General features: G+C 35.8%; 1 protein-coding gene across 13 annotated transcripts in view; it reads left to right on the forward strand.

The window, feature by feature from the left end:
• EPHA6 (EPH receptor A6) overlaps positions 1-20,258 on the forward strand; it is a 520,880-nt gene that overhangs the window by 73,371 nt on the left and 427,251 nt on the right. For 2 of the 13 annotated variants that reach the window (XM_072025102.1, XM_072025114.1), the window contains exon 1: positions 14,857-15,010. The exons of 6 other annotated variants lie outside the window; for them this stretch is intronic. Coding sequence is in view for 3 of the 7 variants with exons in the window: in XM_072025087.1 (XP_071881188.1) it covers positions 16,451-16,516 (66 nt within the window). In the remaining 4 variants the exon portion in view is untranslated. Of the gene's footprint in view, positions 1-14,798; positions 15,011-16,399; positions 16,517-20,258 lie in introns of those variants that run through there. 5 more of the 13 variants (XM_072025087.1, XM_072025083.1, XM_072025096.1 and 2 more) reach the window with 5 other exon arrangements.

The following is a 20,258-nucleotide window of genomic DNA, read 5'->3' on the forward strand; positions in this document are numbered from 1 at the left end:
AAATATAAATAAACATCAATAACAATAACAACAAAAACTGAACATAATAATGAGTTCATACTGCTTTCATTCAAAACCTGTTTTTTTGACTTTGTGATCTTGTCCCAGTAAGTAGAATACCAAGCCTGTTTTTCAAAATGTTACGGCATTGGGGATGGTTAAATAGATTCTATTTAAAAGATTTATGATAAATGGTATCTTTATTGACACATGTTAGTGTTGTGTGCCATGGAAACATGCCATTACGCACAGAAGATGGACACTTTGTCATACAGAGGTATCATGTTTCTAAGACAGGTGGCTTGTAACTACTATTGATATTGTATTTGTTCAGATTGAATAAATGTCACAAGAAATACAAAGCGGTGCTCTTTATCTTTGTCATAAATGGAAATGACAGATTGCATGTTGACTCAGAGGTACCACCATCTCATCAGCTGTTCACAGGAACGTGGGGGAGATTGCTGCTCACAAGAGTTACTTAATTTTCCTGTTTCATTATCTTGATTATAGAAGGTGATCATTTCCCATCTCAAAAAGACATTGAAGATGAGTACACAGGTGATTGCAAAGCACAAGATGGTGGAAAAATACCTATATGGTATGATCCATCACAGCAGCTCAGCTCTACATGCATACTGAGAACATGTTTATGGTGTTAAAAACATTTCTAACTCACTTAGAAATTAAGGCTGGAAAGAAATGGCAATTTGCAATGTTAATAGCCAGTGTCTGTCTGTATTAAATGGGAGGGTGTAGCTGGAAGCATTTGAAAAGAGGGTAGTGTTTACAGGTCTGGATACACAGGATATCTCACATAAGAGGTCTTAACTGGCAGGGGGAAGTGTTTCTTCAGAAGAGCTGATGAGTTAGGAAGTGGAATGGGATTTTTCTTTTCAATTTTCTGACTTCCCCATCTTAAACATTTATATATATTATTAATGTTGTGTGAAAAATAAAGAACGAGATCCTGCTACCCAGGATCTTGACAGCAATCCACACAGTGTCATTACTAACAAGTACAGCTGGTCCATTTATGAATCTTAAGAAAATTACCTAACAGAGATTATTACTATTTATTTTTTACTAGATTTCAGAGAAATATTGAAGTAGGGATAATAAATATTCATGTGTTTCTTAAATAAAGAAAAATGTGTTAATTTTGTGTACAACAATAAGCTGTTTGCTTTTTTTTTTTCTCTTTGATGCTAAGACTCTGGGTTAAAACTTTTAGAGAAGCAGTACTCAGCATATGCTTGCCAGACTGCACATACTTTCAAATACAGAAATGTGTAAAAGAGATATCTACATCATGTTTTCCAGCAGATATAAAAAGTGTGTATAAGAAGATACAACCAGCATTTAACAGAATGAATAACTCAAGCTTTGGGTGCCTCTGGGAGTGTCCTCAGCTTCTTGAGCTATGCGGTACATTAGTAGATACTTCAAAGTTAGATTCTAATATAAATAGTGTAGTAAATGTGGTCACTCACTCCTGATAGTCTCTTAATGAACCTGATCATCATGAAGGTCTTTTCTAGTCTATATGATTCTATGATCCTATGAAATATATACCAAAAGGAAGACACGAACACAATAATAGAAAAATGGAGTATCTTCTTTTAATTAAGTTGTTACATGAGACACATTAACAGCAGACTCATGTTATCTGTAAGTCTGAATCCTAAAACTCCATTTTATCCCACTGCCTATACTACCTCCACAGCAAAGGGAATAAGCAAGACATGCTATAGCTGGTTCCTGGCATGCTCTCTGGCCAGCCAGCACACACAGAAGAGACCAAGAAGAGGCATGCTCTTGACCTTTCCTCTATTTGGGTTGCTGTTTTCATGCTCTGATTTTCACAAAATGTTTGGAGTTTGTGTAGCGTTGAGATTTTCTGTAAACTAAACTAAGAGATATAAAAGATATTAATGGAAGGAATTACAGACAGGCAGACAGCAGTCACAGAGATTTCATTAGTAGCTATGTCCTTTTGTATGTTGGCTTGAAATCTTTTTCCTTACTTTAAAATCTCCCATTCTTTTCAGTAAAAGATGGATGAGAGATTGTAGTTAAAATACCACTACAGTAGCAGGATTAAAGTCATTTCAGTGCCTATTAAATGCTAATGTGGGGTGGCAGGACTATCCATAAAGTCAGTAGGACATAGTATAATGGAGCATAGGTACAGAGTCCCAAAGAAGTCCTTGGAGAGCAACGAATAAAAACTGTATGGAAACACTGGAAAAAAGGTCCAAGTGATAGGATCGTGTAAAACAAGTGGGACTGGGGGTAGTGGTTGAGTCCTCCAGACGTTTGCATGAAATCATGGAATTTATTTTCATATCTTTTCTATCCTTTTTAAAGAGACCATGAAAGTTAATAAAGTAAAACAGTAAATGCATGTTTCAACAATTTCATACATAGTGGGCCTGCATCTCTATTTTCATAGCTAGATGATTTTTTTTTCTCTCTGCAGTAAGCAATATCCAATCCAGAAAATCTGTTCACCCCTCTCAGCAGAGTAAAACAATTTAATCTATTGTTTGGTACACTTCTGTATTGATGAGCCTTTGTATCCCAGACAAATTATTTTTGAACGTTCAACATTTTGAAACAGTTTATTCTGAAACTGTTGTATTTCTTCTGCCAGTACTTTTATAGAATGTAGCGGGTCAGAGAAGTGACTGTTAGTTTCTTTTATTGTAGTATTTCCAATAGCTAGCATTTCCATTACCTTCAAAAGACTCCATCTGCTTTTGCATTTAAATAGATTTGTATATTGGCAATTTATCTTCAAATATATACTTAAAAGAAGGTTAGACAAATGGCAATCGGTTTGCAAATGCTGTAATTAGAAATAGCAATCACAATATCTTTTTTAAACATCAGTTGCTTCAGTAGTTTGCCATATGTAAATTACTCAGAATTTCTCCTTTGATAACTTGGAGGTTCCTTTTTTCTGTAACTTTAACATCTGTGACAAGCACAATGAAATTCGAAACATAGCTTGATTTAAGAGAATGTTTAAGAGAATGTCTTCACTCTTGCATCTTGCACTCACACAATTCTCTGTGATGCCTCATAGGTGCTTTCATAAACTACTGGCTGATAAAGAAGTACTAGGAAAAATCAATTTGATCAATTAATTAGATCAAGGAAATGGGTTTGTTTAAATCACAGAATCACAGAATTGAATCACAGAATTGAAGGGGTTGGAAGGGACCTCGAAAGATCATTGGGTCCGACCCCCATAAAACATAAAAAGTTGTATTTAATACAACTAAATACAATATAGAAGTTGTATTTAATGTGTACAAATCTATCAAATGAATCTTACAAGCAGTACATTTACCTTAGCAATACAAAAACATTTTTTTGACATTTTATCTTTAAAATAATAAAAAGGAAAACCTCCTACATGATATTCAGTGTAAACAGTACACTGTATGACATTCCAAATAAAACACTGGACTTCCACTAAGCATTAAGACTGAAGGTCTGCACCAATAAGAATGGATTAAAAATCATTACACTGGAAGGTAATCCAGTAAATCCTACTGGAAAACTTGAGTGGTGAAGGATTTTTTCAGTCATTTTCTCATCACAGTAAATAAATACTGATATAACAGTGTGTGTGGTTGTAGAAAGTGATGTAGTACATAATATTAAGTCATTTGTCATGGAGATGGAATTATATGTGTCGTACTTCAATAATTACAAAATAGTGGGACTAGCTATTTTAAATTTACAGTTATATATGCTGCTGTTTTAATTTTTTATTTTTATGGTACTGGCCACATACTACTACCTAACAGAAAGACAAGAGAATTAAATGAATTGTAGTAAAGAAAATACATTTGGAACTGATGGATCATTTCTCAATAATTCAGTTGTTGCTGTTTGGGTGGGAGCAGGAGGGATGCTAGTGCTCCTTCTTCTGCTTCAGCAGCCCCAAAGCAATTAGCAAATAATATCATTCTTTATAGAAAAAGATTGTGCTTTATTTGAATGCCAAGAAAACCTTGAAGACTGTTCCAAAGCTAAAGGTAACCTGATTTGAATTGACTTGCATGAAAACAAATAATAATAATAATAAAATAATAATAATAAAAAAAAAGTAGGGAGAAATGAAAATCTAGACTTTGAAGCAGAGCTCCAGTCTTAATCCCATAGTTTCATTTAGGAGCAAAAGATGTAGAATTTAATAAAACTTTCAAAATCATGTAGAAAGAACTATTTTATTTAATAAGTCGAATTTGATACTGTCCTGGTTTCAGTTAGAACAGAATTTTCTTCCTAGTAGCTGGTGGAATGCTGTGTTTTGGCTTGGGATGAGAAGAGTGCTGATAACACCCCGATGCTTTAATTGTTGCAGAGCAGTGCTTATACCAAGCCAAGGACATCTCAGCCTTTTGCTCTGTCCTGCCAATGGGCAGGCTGGGGGTGCAGTAAGAGCTGGGAGGGGACAGACCCAGGACAGGTGACCCAAACTAGCCAAAGGGGTATTCCATAAAATCTGACGTCATGCTAAACAATATATAGGGGTGGCTAGCCAGGGGAGGGGGCCGGACTGCTCAGGGTTAGGCTGGGCATCGGTCAGCGGGTGGTAAGCAATTGCATTGTGCATCACTTGTTTGTACATATTAGTAGTAGTAATACTATTATCATCATTGTATTATTATTACTATTACTATTACTATTACTTATTATTATTATTATTATTATTATTATTATTATTATTATTATTATTATTATTATTATTATTATTATTATTATTATTATTATTATTATTATTATTTTCCTGTCTTATTAAACTGTCTTTATCTCAACTCACGGGCTTCACTTTCCATTTCTCTCCCCCGTCCCAGAGAGGGAGGGGGAGGGGGAGCGAACGGCTGCGTGGTGTTTAGGTGCTGGCCAGGTTAAACCACGACAGATACTAGATATCCTGGTGGTAAATTTTATGTAACGGTGTATGTACTTAAAAAAATCAAGATACATGAAAACTTCAAAAGAAAAGTGTCATGCCACTGTTTTAATTGAATGGTGCAAAGACAGAAATCCACAGAAATAGAAACATATATAAACAATAGAATATCTTAGAAACATGCTTACAAAGAGGGCATGAAGTTGAATAGTGCTTACTGGAAATTTGAAGATCAATATTTTGCAGTTCCTAAGTCCCTTTAAGTTTTGTAAATTTTCCCTCCTTTTCCCTAATTATACAAATGAATACGTTTATAAGCTAATGTGAAAAGAGAAAACCCAACATATTTCTAGTCTAAATGAGAGTTTGGGATAATTTGGTCCCAAGAAACTACGAAAAAGATGTACAACATAATCCTCCTTGTTTTCTTAAACCACCTGTGAAGTATACTTACTTGGTTGTGGAAATACTACCACAGGATTTTTGATTTTTATTTTTTTTACATGTTGCAGTCAGAAAACATGCTCACAACAGCTTTCAAAACCCACTTAGTCTAGCTGTGTAAACTGTAGCATATTATCAATGAGGTAACAATGAGAACAGACCAAAATATTTACAGTTCTTCTCATGCACTTGGTTAGGTGTGTTGTTTGAGGGGACAGTATCAGAAAGGCATTTTGGTTATGACCTGCTGATGCTTCATCATATTTTTTTTTTGTTCTCCCTTTTTTTGTAGTAAATTCCTGGGAAGAAATATGGAAGTAGGCTAAAAAATATGGAAGGGACTCTGATGTTAGAAAAAGCGTTCAGGTACCTCAAATCAAACACACAAAAGATTACTCGTGCTTTTATGATATTTAACAGTATAGATATGCCACTAAATTCAAAATTTAACAGGGGGTTGCCTAGGAATGTTTTCCTGACGGTGTCTCAATAAAGTTCATACAATTCCAAATGACACCCAGTTTTAAAACAGACTCTGGATATACTGCTGTCTTGCAGGGCTGTCTTTGTTATCACAGAGAATCAGCCCTCCTCCTCCTCACTGCTGCTATACCAGCTCTCAGGTCAACCCCAGGCATTTTCTAGCACCTTGCTGTGTGGATTTTAGGTAAGGAATACCTTACTTTTAGACAGTTAACCACTTACTCACCGTTGATTCAAGCTTAGGTTTAGACAAGATAGCTTGAGAAGTATTTATCTAAAGAAGTACAAAATATCCAAATGGACAGCGCAGTTACAATCGTTATATATATATATATATATATATATATATATGTATATAAAATGCTCATCAATATAAAAAATTAGAAGAATACTTTGTGTATTTTTAAACACTTGCTCTATTTACTCTGGATTAACCCCAAGTAGTGTCTCGGATTAAACACCAAACTAACTTGCTGTTGACGCTCTCCGAAAATACATCTTTATAGGGATTTTATCTTCCTACATTAACTGTACTTCCCAAAGAAGAGCTCTATTTTAGTGTAATATGCAAGCCTTTATTTTCTGTTCAGTGTCCTTTAAGAGACGTAAAGAGAAGCACTTCTTCCTCTTGAAATGTATTTAATTTGAATGTATTCAGGAGATAGCACTCAGTCTCCAGTCTTAGCACTCCTCTACGTTAAGCACAATTTCATTCTTTTGAAGCTGCAAATGGCTCCCTGTAAAACATCAGTGGTGCCTGATGGTTTATCTAGGAGCTCTTCTCACAACAATGGATGATGTCTTCCCTCTTCCTTCCCCACTGTACTCTTCTGTCCTTCATGATGAAGTGCCCTCATCAACTGAGCTTTCTATTTTATATCAATCCCTGTGATAAGAAACATACTTGATGAAAACATCCAACTAGGATAGGTATACATCTTTTCACTGAGGGAAGATATTGGGACAATCTGCTACTCATAGCAACAATGAAATTGGAGTTACCAACCCTTAAATCTTTGCAAAAAGTTACAATAAAGCAATTTTTTAAGACTGCTCATTCAGGTAATTTGTTGCTTTGCAGAAACTCTGTGTTTTGGGTGGCAGAGCTAAACCCTTCTTCATATCCTTTTATGGTAAATATGGGCAGAGTCCTGGTTACAGAAATTTCTGTGTTCCCTTACACAAACAGACACAGTAATAAAAGATGTCTCCCACTCCCGAACCTCTACTTTTATCCTACCTACATTAACATGAGGTACAAGGAAAAATGACTATATTAGAATGTATTGCATTGTTGATTTATAGTGGCTAGCATTTCTCTTTCTGTAAACCCATACTGTTGGACTAAGCAAAATGGTTTTAGGCTTTTTTTTTTTCTTTCCCTAACAAATTCTGCATTGAACAGGGAAGCTACTGTATGCATTTTTAATTCAGAAAGTGTCTTTCTGAAATCCTGCCTGTGTTTCTTTGTAATGTTTTTTACTATTTTTTCTGATTTTTCTATTGTACAATTTAATATTTAAGTCAAATGAAAACAGTCTTCATACTTGGTGATTTACATGCTTCCAGCCATTTCTTTGCAGCTGATTTTCCTGCTGTCTTCATTTGCCTCTACTCCCTTTTTCCTATTAATTAATTCTATTTAAAATTTCTGTTCTAATTTAGTTGCCTGATGCTTTTAGCCTAAGTAATGTCATACAGGGCTTTTTAAAAAGACTTTTATACAAACACAATATAAACTGTATACGTGGCTATACTTGTATAATAGCTGTATGCAGCCACTGCCTATTGTGATGGTGACCCCTTCAGCAGCAGAGGGTAAAAGTTTTGATCACTATATCTGTCTTCATGATACAGACTTCAAACTGCGGCTGTCATAGTTTCCATATTTTCCAGTTTTGCACACGGAAAATTTAGTTTCTATTTTTCTTCATATCATCTGTACAAATCTTTCCCATTGGTTTAGTAGCCAGGCTAAAATTTACAGTGTGGCTTAAATTTTTATGCTCATTAAATATCTAAAATGTAACTGCTTCGAATAAAAATCATTGTACAATCTTTCCACTTAGATCAGTAGCTTTGCTTCAGTAACCTTGAATTTAGCTTGAGTAGTTATCACTGCCAATGGGCAATGTTGTACTGCCATTAGTAAATGAAAAAGTCATTTATTTCATAGGAAATGGTTTGGCATTAAATACCCAATGGGTTGAGCTCTATAACTCTGCAGTTAAAAGCTACATTATTGAAAATGTGACTGGCCTCTGAGCACCAAAGTTTTGGTCATCTCTTGCTGCTTCCTGTATTGAGGAATTTTGTCTATTGAGTTTGCTAAACGTTAATGGTAAATGTAGATAAATGTACAACCCTGTTTTTTGTTGTTGCTGTTGTTGGGATTTTTTTTTTTAGTGAATTCTATAAACAGAATATTTTAATTTTGCATTTCTTGTGTGTAAGATGTTACACTAATTTAATTCCCCGGAACCTTGAGTCACCACAGTTATTAACATCTCAGCTGATGTTTGATTTGGTTAGTGTAGAACTGTGAAATATAGACTGAGATGCAAATTGTTACAGAGGAGTTAAGGTGGGAACAGTTTATTAAAGAGTCAGAGTAGATTTGCTTTCAGCAAGCACACTGAACTCAGAAGTGGAAGTTCTGTAGAATCTGCTTTCTGGCATGATATACTACTGTTTTCTAGCAAAGTACAAGACAAATACAAAGCAGCTAACACACAGATCCAGGCCTACATTAACACACAGCTAGAGGGAAATTAATGAAATAACAACCTTGTCAGTAGACCCAACTGCAGTAGATTGACCTGGCCACTTTCATTCATGTTAACAAACTATTGGGAATGAGCATGTGGTCAAAAGAGGAGCTGGCCAATGCAGAAACTACTCCTTTGCTGTCTGCCTTGGGAAGTTTCAGTATGAAAATCTAAGAGGCAAATCCATTTTAATGATTACTTTCATCCCTTATAAAAAAAATAATGTGTTTACGTCTGAGTTACCTTGTGCACCTACTATGTGCCTTACCTTTCATGACATTTTCAACCAGGATGACTTAAAGAGTAAAGAATGAGTACAAGTATATGGGTTGCCTAAATTCGATGTGAAGGCAACTTGAGCATGTTCACCCAAAAGGAACTTTTGTCCTGACTGAAGAAACCAACACTGCCAAATTAGCCATCTGCTACTAATAATGCAGTGTTGGTACTTGGATGTAATAGCCAGACTTAAATGCTATGCAGAATAAATAGTGTGGGTATACATATACATTTAAGTGTGTGTATACCTATATGGATCAAAAATTTTTCTGCAGCTCTGGAATTCCCACAGAAAATGGTGAAGCTCAGAGCTGTGGAAAGATATTGCAGTTCCTCGATGCTGCAGAGCTCCGGCTCCTCCTTGGATGACAAGCTCATGCAGCCAACCCCCCACAGTCCTCTTCCTGGCAGCAGCAGGTAGAAGCAGAGCTTAAGCAACATGCTTCCATTCTGATGGACTTGGAAAGGACCCTGTACAGAGCTGCAGGCAACGGTGTTAGTGTTGCCTACCAGATGCTATGGACTTCGTAGAAATAGGAAGCAGTTGGAATGGAATATGTGATAGGCCTGTGTGATAGGGAATGAGCTAAAGTTGCACCAGGGGAGGTTTAGGTTGGATATTAGGAAGCACTTCTTTACTGGAAGGGTTGTTAGGCATTGGAATGGGCTGTCCAGGGAAGTGGTGGAGTCATCATCTCTAGAGGGCTTTAAAAGATGTTTAGATGTAGAGCTTAGTGATATGGTTTAGTGGAGGACTTGTTAGTGTTAGGTCAGAGGTTGGACTAGATGATCTTGGAGGTCTCTTCAAACCTAAACGATTCTGCGATACTGTGATTCTGTAAAATGTGATGCTCCTTTGAAGAGACCAGAAAAACACCCCCAAAAAAACAAACCCCCAACCCCATAGAAATGGCTAGATGGAAGGTCCAAGGAAAAACTGTTAATGGTGACTTATTTAACTATGTTTCTCTTGTGGAAAGCACATATATGACTAAGAAAAGAAGGAAGTTCCTCAGTAAAAAGCAAAACTGAAGATAAAATGGCATAACGTAAGTGATAACAATAGTTGTAGTCAAGAAAAGAGTACATAGTCTGGCTGGCACCTTTTCTCAAAGCAAACCAGATAATTATTTAAATCCAGCTAAGAACTGTCTAGGCAAACAAATGAGTGTATTAAATGAGTATTTAGGTAAAGATTAGTTCTGTTTTATTGTGCCTTTCTAAGCAATCTGACAGCTTGCCCTCAATACCTTGCGTTGCAATTTTTTTCAAGGAACCAATTTTTTTGGCTCCTTGAGAAGAAAGCCCTATCAGTATGATGGATTTTTTAATGCTTTGTGAAGTAGTTTGTTCTCTTTTCTTTCTCTTTGGATTGCCCTTGAATTTAAAGTTGTTAAAATACATGTTCTTATTTTGCCGAAAGTCTTTGGCTGAATTAGTGGTGAATGTTTTGTCCATCTCAATAAACAAAAGGACACAATGGGTTTGTAAAGGACAGGCAAATTGCCAGTGTCTGGAAGTTACTGTTAGCTTGTGCGTTTCCCTTCAATTGTCCCCTTTATTATGTTAGACAATTGGGCTCTGTGAAAAATATCCATAGGTGATAAAATATCCATTACTTATTTGTGAAAATGATGTCAAATGGATTGTTTGGATAGATCCATTAGTGATCTAAAAACAAACTGTTGCCATCAGCATAATCAGTTTGGCATAGAAGGTGCAACAAAGATGTCTCTGGTTCCTCCTCCTGCATTTACCTTGTTTGACTTGCTAATTTAATCACTAGCACTGAAGCTGAAGCTCAAATTATCGGTGGAAGAGGTGAGCAACTCCCAGTGATGTTGGTAGTTGAAATTTCTGTCTGATTTAAATGTAAATTATGAAGAAAAAAGGGATAAAAAAGGTTGGGGACACTTGGTAAAGCCATTTTCCAGTGGGGCAGGGAGGTTTTTATCAGGTGTATGAATTTAATAAAGACCTACTGCAGTAAGAACTCCTGCAGCAAAATTCTTATTTTCACCAACTGAAAGTTGGGCATTTTTTTTTCACTATTTTGTGTACAGTTTAGTAACATGCAGAATTATCTCTAGATAAAAATACATGCCAGTTGTATTAGTGTGGCATCCTTTGCAACTAGTTTATGGTTAACCATTTTTCATTTGGTTTATGATAAGATAGATTATTCTTGTATTCCCTACATGTTTACTCTAGGAGAAAAAAGCATTTTGAAGAGTGAAAACAAGTCGTTAGATGACTGTAGGCAACAGACACTGTTGAACACCACTGCCTGAACAGAGCTATCCACATTAAATATTTTCTTACTTATTGTTGCCAATGTGGAGATGAAAAACATACATCAATTGGCTGAAGTTGTTTGGTTGTAAATATAATAAAGCTGTGAAGTAGTTCTGAATTCATAACATGGACCTGCTTTAATGTTGTTATTCATCAGCAGAGAAAGGAGGATTGAAATCACCAGCACTGACTATAGATATAAACATGATTTTTGTTAGTAGACGGAGGTACATGTGGGGAAGTGAATTACTCTCATGCAGAGAAATGATATTTTGCTTTAAAATAACATAATTTATAATCCCAAATCCTCTTACTGTTCATCAAAGTTTATCGTCGGTCACTAAATTATTACTATATGTTTATAATTTATTTGGTTCCAGTATTTTCTCAGGACTCGGACATATCATATGTTAAATTTACTGGTCAATATTTCTGATAAAGGCAGATATGCAAAGTATATTCAAGTTCAAAAGGAGCTGATATATAAGAAGGCTGTGAATTTTCAACATTATTCATTCTGAGTAGTCTCAAAAACTCTCGAGAATCTTTCTGAATTTCTTTTTTTTTTTTTCCAGAAATGAAATGTGAACATTTGAAAAGTTTGATAGCTTATCCTCTATCTAGAGCCTACACTCTATGCAGGCTCAGTGAACCTCCATGTACTAGTTGCAAATGTAATTTTCTAGTGCTTTTTTTTTTTTTTTTTTTCGTGAGAATTAGTAGGTATGCAATTTAACTTACTAATGTATAATATAGACCAGTTAGCACACTGTGTATATGAAATGATGATTGGACTTTTCTTATACTGAGAGTAATATTCCTTTCCCTGGTACTCATCCTGTCCCTCATTCCAAAATGTCATGTTAGGAAATGAACCTGGATTGTATGATAACTTCTAAGACAGAAATCACCTTACCAGTATCTTACATTTTGCTTCCTTTCTTATCATCCCATTCTCTAAAAAATTTAAACATCAAGTAATGGCAAATTATATAAGACAATATGGTTTATATAAAAAATTATGCAGTGTTTATGTACAACTTGCTAGTTCATTTCTCTGCTTATTTATTCCCTCTATTAAATCTTTTTAGCAAAAATTTATATAATACATCTTGCTAATCAACTTAGCCAACACGCCTGGCTTTATTGTTTCATAATTGCTTCTACTGATTTGTCTTTCAAATCATTATCTAAACTATATAACAAGGGTGAACCTTATCTTATACTATTGATATGATAAAACTGTTAATCAAGCTTCTAATAACCTTAAGGATGCAAAATGTCATAGCTACTGCAAGCTTTAAAGATAAAAACATAACCAAATAATGTCTGATTTCCAGAGGAAAGATCTCAAATCAGCCACAGCACAATAGGGTCTTTATTTCCCTGCAGCACCGATTAAATGGTACCATCCAGTCACACCTTGGCTACATTGCAAACTAAGTTATCTTGTGAGATTTTACCAGGTCAATATGCTTCAGTTATCCAGGCGAATGTGTAATGTGTGGCTGTCTGGCTGATTTGTTATCTGGGTTAGCACGCAGCAATTGGCTTGGTAAATAAAACAGACAGAGCCTCAGCCCTGCACTGCAGCTGCCTGGGGAGTGCGCAGTCATTTTTGGGAGAGGGGGGTCTAAGGGCTTTCATTTCACAGACATGATGGCCTGGTGGTTCATGGGTGGCCCTGCACACATCCATTCTGGGCATCGCTGCTTTAAAGGCAAATTGCTGCTACAAGCTCTACTAGCAATGCCTTGAATTGTCAGGCACATTGAGGCCTCCACAACTGTAGCTCCACAATTGCTGTTTTTTACATCAAAAGTTTTGTCTTTCTTATGCCTTAACTAATTAAGTGCATATTTTTGTTCTGCTGCTCTCTGCTGTTTCTTCTTGCTGTCTTAGGGAGTAGGAGTTGCCTGCCAACTTGAAGAACATCCTTCACAAGAAACTTCCTTGTGATTGCTTTAACATGTGCCATAGATTTGGACTGTCTTGCAAAACCATTTGCATTCATGCCTGAAAATTTTGCACAAAGTCAGCCAAAGGGACCCAAAAAATTAATATAAAAAAAAAAAAAAAAAAAAAAAAAAACAGCAAAATTCCATGTAACTGTTTTTGTAATTTTTTTTTAATTTTTTTTTTCAGTAACCCAGAATCAGTCTGATGTATACATATTAAGCTATCTGACACAGAAATACCATCCACTAAGGCTTCACAGAGCAGGGAAGGAGGAGCAGTCAATGTACACCAACAGCAGAATTAGCTGATGTGGGATTCGTTTGCAAAACTTGATTTCTTGTTTTTACATTTATGAGTTTTCTTTACTTTGCTTTCAGAAACCTGCTTCATGCAGGAATTTACATTTGCCTCAGACTGGCCAAATATAATATGGATACTACTGCCAGTGAACCTTGAAAATTCCTAATTTTCTAATACAGTGTTGCAGATATAGTAGTTCTGATTAACTGAACTCTCTAAGCACCTAGATGAGCTTTGCTTTCTATCAAAAGTCATCTGTGCGTTTTTCCTCTCTGACCAACTTAGTCATTTTACACTTGCTCATCTATTTCCAAACTTCCTTTCTCTCCTTGTTTTCTGTTTGAGTCTCATTGTGTGGAGAGCGGCTTGCTAGCACTAGAGTTTATTTTGTATTTTCTGATTGCATTTGTTGTAGCAATTTTTAAATGTTGATCATACTTCAGGGGAAGTATTTGCCCACTCTATCTTCTGTAAATGAATTAAAATAAAAGCCTGTTACAGGTTTACAAAATTGCTCAGTAACGCTTTTATTCTATTCTTATATTGTATTAGTTGGCCAATTCTGCAGCTCATGAGAGACCTATTATCCAGCATGGTCTTTAAAATTAGTCTTTAAACTAATTAGTCTTTAAAGCTTGGTTGATTAAAAAATTGGACTGATTTTGTCAGGCTTTCATCAAACTCATATGTGTCATAATTTGTCATAAACATTGGTGACTGCCTAAGCAGATTCTTGTCATATTTCCCTGGAGAAAAACATCTTACCTATTCCTTTCTTTTTGGACAAAATTGGTCAGAGAGATAACTTGAGGCTCTTTCAATGGGAACTTTGTCACCAATTCTGTTGGAAAATGAATCAGAAATGTCATTTATTCTCTCAAACTGATGGTATTGTAAGAATGCAACTTTCCATTTTTGACTTTCAATATTCATTGCAGACAATACATTTCTAGAAACAGTTTTGCTTTTGGAGAGTGAATCAGATGGTAATGCAAATTATCTTTACTTTTTCTCACCCAAACATTTTAATCTTTTATATTTTCATAGACTGCTGCTTAATATTCTTGTAGTATTTGACGATTTGTTACTCCTGTGGTTGTCAGTGCCCTGACCCCTCTTTTGTCTGAGTACAGGCAGATTCATCTTTCAATGTCTTGACACATATAAAAGTATAGAGCTAATTTTCCCTCTCAAGGAGATAAAAATCTTAAGGAACTGTAATTCCTATATGTCTCCTGAAAACTGAGAGTAGCAGAAGGGAGAGAAGTGCAAGCTATTGGCTACAGGGCTACAGCTGCACTCCGTCTCTTCATTTAGCAGGGCTAAGTTGCTTACCTAGCTACAGCTGGGGGCTACTTAACTGGGAGTAGTGCTTTCAGCTGGCTATTCTGGAAGGACAGGAATTGATGAGAAAATGGGAGTGAACGTATATGGTGAGTTAGCAGCAGCAGTTTTTTTTGATGCAGTGAGAGAGGTGGATTTAGAGCATAATTTCATTTAAAAAAGTAGGCTGAACGTCTGTTCATGGTGATGATTTTCTTCAGTCCAGGTAGGTTGAGTATGTATGATGAAGAGAAAGTTGTCTGTAGGCTTTTCTTTCCTAGTTAGTGTTCTGTTGTAGTTTTTTTAAGTAAGTAGTTTCCCCCCAATTTTGCTTTCAAGGTGCTTGTATGAAATTTAGTTTCAATTTAGTTACATAATCCATGCATAAGTCACTTGCACACTTGGTTGTAAAATCTACCCGAAGGTCAACTTCCCTCAGAATTTATATGCTAACTGTTTTATGTCCTGTGAAGATATATTAGCACCTCTTATAAATCCTTCTTGTTCTGCTGTTGTTGTTTTTATTGAGACTGTAGTGGTGCCAACAAACCACAGTTCAGTATGTAACAGAGCCTGGCCCCGTTCCAAATGCACACTTAGTTGGGTTCAGTCCTTGCTTCAAAGAGTTCATAGTTGAGTTCTGACATAATGTTAGTGTCATGCCTTCACAAAGGAAAAACTTTCTCAAGCCCTTAATAACTGCAAGCTAACCTTTTTTGATGTGGAAGGCTGAATTCCCAAAGCAATTGCTTTGGCTCACAGACTGTGTGAAGTTCAGGTAGGAGCAGTTGATCTGCCTCACATGAATGCGAACAGGTAACACTTATGCTTGTGAAGTTCCTGAAATGATGTAAAATCCCTCTTTAATTGGTGCCCTCTGACAGTTTTGCCTGTGTAACTTGCTTTTCCTAGCTAGGTACTTTGCCTTCGCTATTGTCAAAAGGCTTTTAGCTAGAGTAAAAACTTTGGAAAAATCATTCTCACTCTTTTTGCACCGTTTATATTGGCTCTGCTCTCTGTGGCAGATACCAACACTTGATTCCTGCATTTGAGTCTACCCTTTAATTTTGTAACTCAAGCAAGCTTTGTTGTTGCAGTTTATGCCATATTGCACTGCCTAGTTCTTTCTGTGTTTTGAAGTCAATGGCTGAGGGTTATCACCTCCTCATCTTTCTGCCCTGCAACAGTAGTAGTCTTTTATTTATATTTTATATAAAAAGTTCTGTGAAAATGCTTATGTACACATCCCTCCTCTGACTGCCACTTCTGTGTTATGAATGCACGCATTAAAACAGCTCACTATTGCAGTATCTGTTTTGAAGGGTTTGGTGAGGTAAGGTGTGTGGTTTGCCTCTTTGGAAGGAGTGGCCATACTGAATTTGTGAGCCTGGAAACAGAAGCCTGCTGTCAGAGACCTTTCAGGTGGTGGATCCCCGTGAAGGCTGATGGGGAAGCTTATAGTGTTGGGGACCTTTCTAGAGGAGTTATGCTGTGATGTGTGGACAAGAGAGCAACCAAAGACTGGTATTTCTGTTAACATGCTGTAGTAACCTTACTGTGGGTTTTCATGGGTGCGTGACTGCTTTTTTTTTTTTTTTTTTTTTGACACAAAAAGGCAACAACCTGCAAGCATTCATTTCTATGAGGGCACAGAGAAGATGAAGCCATGCCCTTTTCAGTGGTGCCTCATTGCCAGTACAAGAGGCACTGGGTGCAAGCTGGAACAGAGAAGGTAACATCTGAACATCAGGAAGCACTTCTCTACCATGTGGACAACTGAGCACTGGCACAGGTTGCCCACACAGGCTGTGGTGTCTCCTCCTTGGACACCTTCAAAACCCACCTGGACGTGACATGCTTTGTGTGGCCCTGCTTGATCCAGGGGGTTGGACCAGGAGGCCTACAGAAGTGCCTTCCAACTTCAGCCATTTTCTGAAGTAGTTCCATAAATATATGGCATGGGAAGTGACATGGCCTGGCGGAGAAGGCAGAAGCCTGATTTTCTGCCTTCTCTATTCAAGGCAGTTATTCTGGGGGTCTTGCTGTTTCTGTCCTCTCCTCTGCAGCTCGAGGCTGAGGTGCGTAGTGGTGATAGATAGCTTACTGTACTAATATACCAGGAGCACTGTCAAGGTGAATCCAAATGAAAAATAAAGTTGCCTATTGTTAATTACTTATTTATGAAACAGAGCTCTAATGAGATTAGATTTCTTAAGAACCTTTAATATGGGTTCTTTTGTTTTCTGAGAATTTTCTGAACTTTAGAATACTCGGAGAATTTAGAGACACCAGAAGAGTAAATGATTTCTAAAATCCCATACTGTTTTTTTTGAATAGCCTCTCTTCCCTCCATCCTTAAGCCCACATTGGGAAAACCAGGGAAATCAATTCCTGTTATGTGAACGGTTCATTTCAACAAGCTGATTCTTTGTAGAAAAGTGGTAGTTTAGCACTTTTTGGCAAAGCAAACCTAACTACTTAGTATCTTTCCATTCTCCAAAGATCTTTGAGATCTACTGATTAAAAGTTCTGACAAAGGTGATGATAAAGTTATTTGTCATGGTGGCAACTGAAAAATAACACAGAGGAATTCATGTAGAAATTATTGATATATTGTTATAACACTGAGACAGCTCAAGTGAATAAGTAATGTGGGAATAATTGACAGAAAGTGATGCAAGTAATCTAAATCGCGTTCTAATTTTGAAGTCTGTCAGTAGAGATGTTTTAAGAAATACAATTTATGGCCTGTGGGAAATCCAAATTGTTAAACTACAAAGCATATTAAAATTGTATGGAGAATAAAAAGGCAAAATGATGAATATTTTCGCATAACGAAATGTTTCCAGAAATATGTACCTAAAAACAAAGAAACAAACTCCATGCATTATAAGTGTTTTAAATTTTTAAGTGATTCTGCATATTAATGTAATTTTCCATACTGTAAATAACAGCTCTGAATTAAGCAAGAAGTATATAAGAATACTCTTAATTTTCTTACTTAAATTGGTTGATTTAAATTAAGTGGTTTTGAATTAAGTTACTTCCTGAAAGGATTATTTTTTGGTTAAGACCTTATTACTGTTCAGTTTTTATCCTTGTATAAACACATACAGTATCAGTAGTTCCTTCCGGTAATTTCATGATCACTATGTGATATGTGTCTATGTAAAACTTGTGAAAGTATTTGTCAACAAACCAAAACCTCTTCATACAAAATAGCATAAAAGATGTCATCAGAGATGTCTTGATTTCTTTGAAGTTTTCTTTGTTACATATATGGATGGGTAAAAAGATGCGTGTAGCTTACATTTCTATCTATATATACATACATACACACACATACACAGCACTATATAAAATTACGTGTGTGTGCATATATAGGCATTGTGCTTTATCTGCTGCTTGGGGTCTTTTATTCATTTGTTTAGCTCAGGTTTGGTTTATGAATTGGTTAGGCTATATTAAGATTACTTCTATAAGAGTGTAACCTGCCCCCCCCCCCTTCCCCCACTCCCCAAATGATCCGTAGTACTTCTTGTGTCCGTGTTCCTATAGTGAGTGAAGATGGTAGTTACAGATCAAGTCTCAATGTGTCTTGTGTGATACAAAAACAAACAAAAAGATTAGCGTTATCCTAGAGAGTTTACAAATCAAGGAGAAGTCAGAAGAGCACAGAAAATGCCCAAAATTAGAAGTAGATCATTATGATAAGAAGTATTTATAAACAGACAAGAAGTGATATGCATCTGGATGTGAGGATTTAGCAGTTACTGTTAAGAACAACATCCAGATTCATATTCCTTAGTGATTTTTAAAGAAAAGCTGATAAGGACTGTCAAGAACATCAGAGGTTTGGATTTACTTTAAAATTAGGAGGAGGAAATTTGTAGAAGCTAGGAGAAGATACCTGAATCTCAATATGTTCATTCATATGGCTGCTCCAAAGTGATGAGGTTGCTTGTAAACCAGGAGGAAGAAGAGTCTCTCTTGAATGTAATTTTGATTAGTTATGTTCTTAATTGAATCATAAAATACAAATATTCCCACAGCTTTGAGCGTTTCATTCATGTTCAGAGAGCCTGAAGTGGAATAGAATAGCACTTTACTTTTAACAATATTAAATTATATACTATGCCAGTATTTATTTCTAGGTTCATTTTCATTAATCTATTTTACATTTTCTAGGTCACCAATTCTGATATCTTTTAGATAAGCAAGCTATATTTTGATGAAAGGGCCATTCTGCATCCAGTCATATTGAAATATGTTTCAGGTTGTCCATCTCTTATTTCTTTCACAAGAAAGAATGAGATTTAAAAATTACGATGCCAAGTTGGGAAATACATTTTTCACCTGAAATGTAATTTTCTACATTTTGGATGTAGTGCAATATTTATCTCACAAGCTTTTTTTTTTTTTTTTTGAGGTATTATGTATTTAATTTAAAAACAACAACAAAGTTCATTTACCATATGTTGGTGGCACTTAGAATTTCAATGAGTTAATACTAGTTAAGTATTGTTTTCAATATCAATATATTTTATTTGAAATATGAGTACACACACAAAAAGAACAAAATATAGGACAAATGTTATTGTGCAAAACAGAATTCAAAATAGTTCATTTTTGTTTGCTCCAACACAAACAGGGATATAGCTTTCTGGTTAAGATCAAATATGGCACATGGGATACAGTTTTAAAATGAAGATACCATGAATTGGAACAGTGTCTTTTAAATACAGAAAATGCTATAATGCTATTTATATTTATATGCTATAAGGCCTATTTCTTGTTTAATGCTTTCACTAAACTTGGCCTTAAAGGGAATGAGTGAAACTTCAAACTACCTTATTCTAATTCTGCAAGGCTAGTAGCCAGACAAACGTATGGGATGAAGGCTTCATTTTTTGAAAAAGATCTGGTTAGAAGGTATCAAAGCAAAACCTGTCTTTTTTTTTTTTTTTTTTTTTTTTTTTTTAAGAATATGTAATTTTAAAAGGGAACTAGGTTTAAAAAAGTAACAAGTAGTGTGGGCTGTTTTATTCCACCCTTCATTTCAGAGTTAATGGAGTGTTATTGCATCATCTGCCAAACATGTTTTTTTTCTTGGTAGCTTGTCAGTGAAGAGAAATCTTGTTTTACTTCAAATGAGGAAGAAAACTGGTCACTAGACAGAAGAATAACTACTTGGCTCTGGGTTGCATTGCCATAATAATCTGAAAAGAGGTTAGTTGGAAAAGTAGGCAATAGCTTATGTTCTTGCATAAGTAATTTCTTGAAAAAATCCTTAAATGCCTCCCAGGTTTGGGATTTCATATTCAGTCCACTTTAAGCATGTTTCTGTGGAGGCTTGAGTCCAATCTGAATAGCACGCTTCCAGATATTTTCAAAGCTGTTGAAGTTATGACAAAATTTGCATTGATTTCATTATGTCTAGAATGCATTAATTTCATTAAAAATATTAGAGAAAT

This window comes from Anas platyrhynchos, chromosome 1, assembly GCF_047663525.1.
Source record: "Anas platyrhynchos isolate ZD024472 breed Pekin duck chromosome 1, IASCAAS_PekinDuck_T2T, whole genome shotgun sequence".
NCBI classification, from domain to species: domain Eukaryota; kingdom Metazoa; phylum Chordata; class Aves; order Anseriformes; family Anatidae; genus Anas; species Anas platyrhynchos.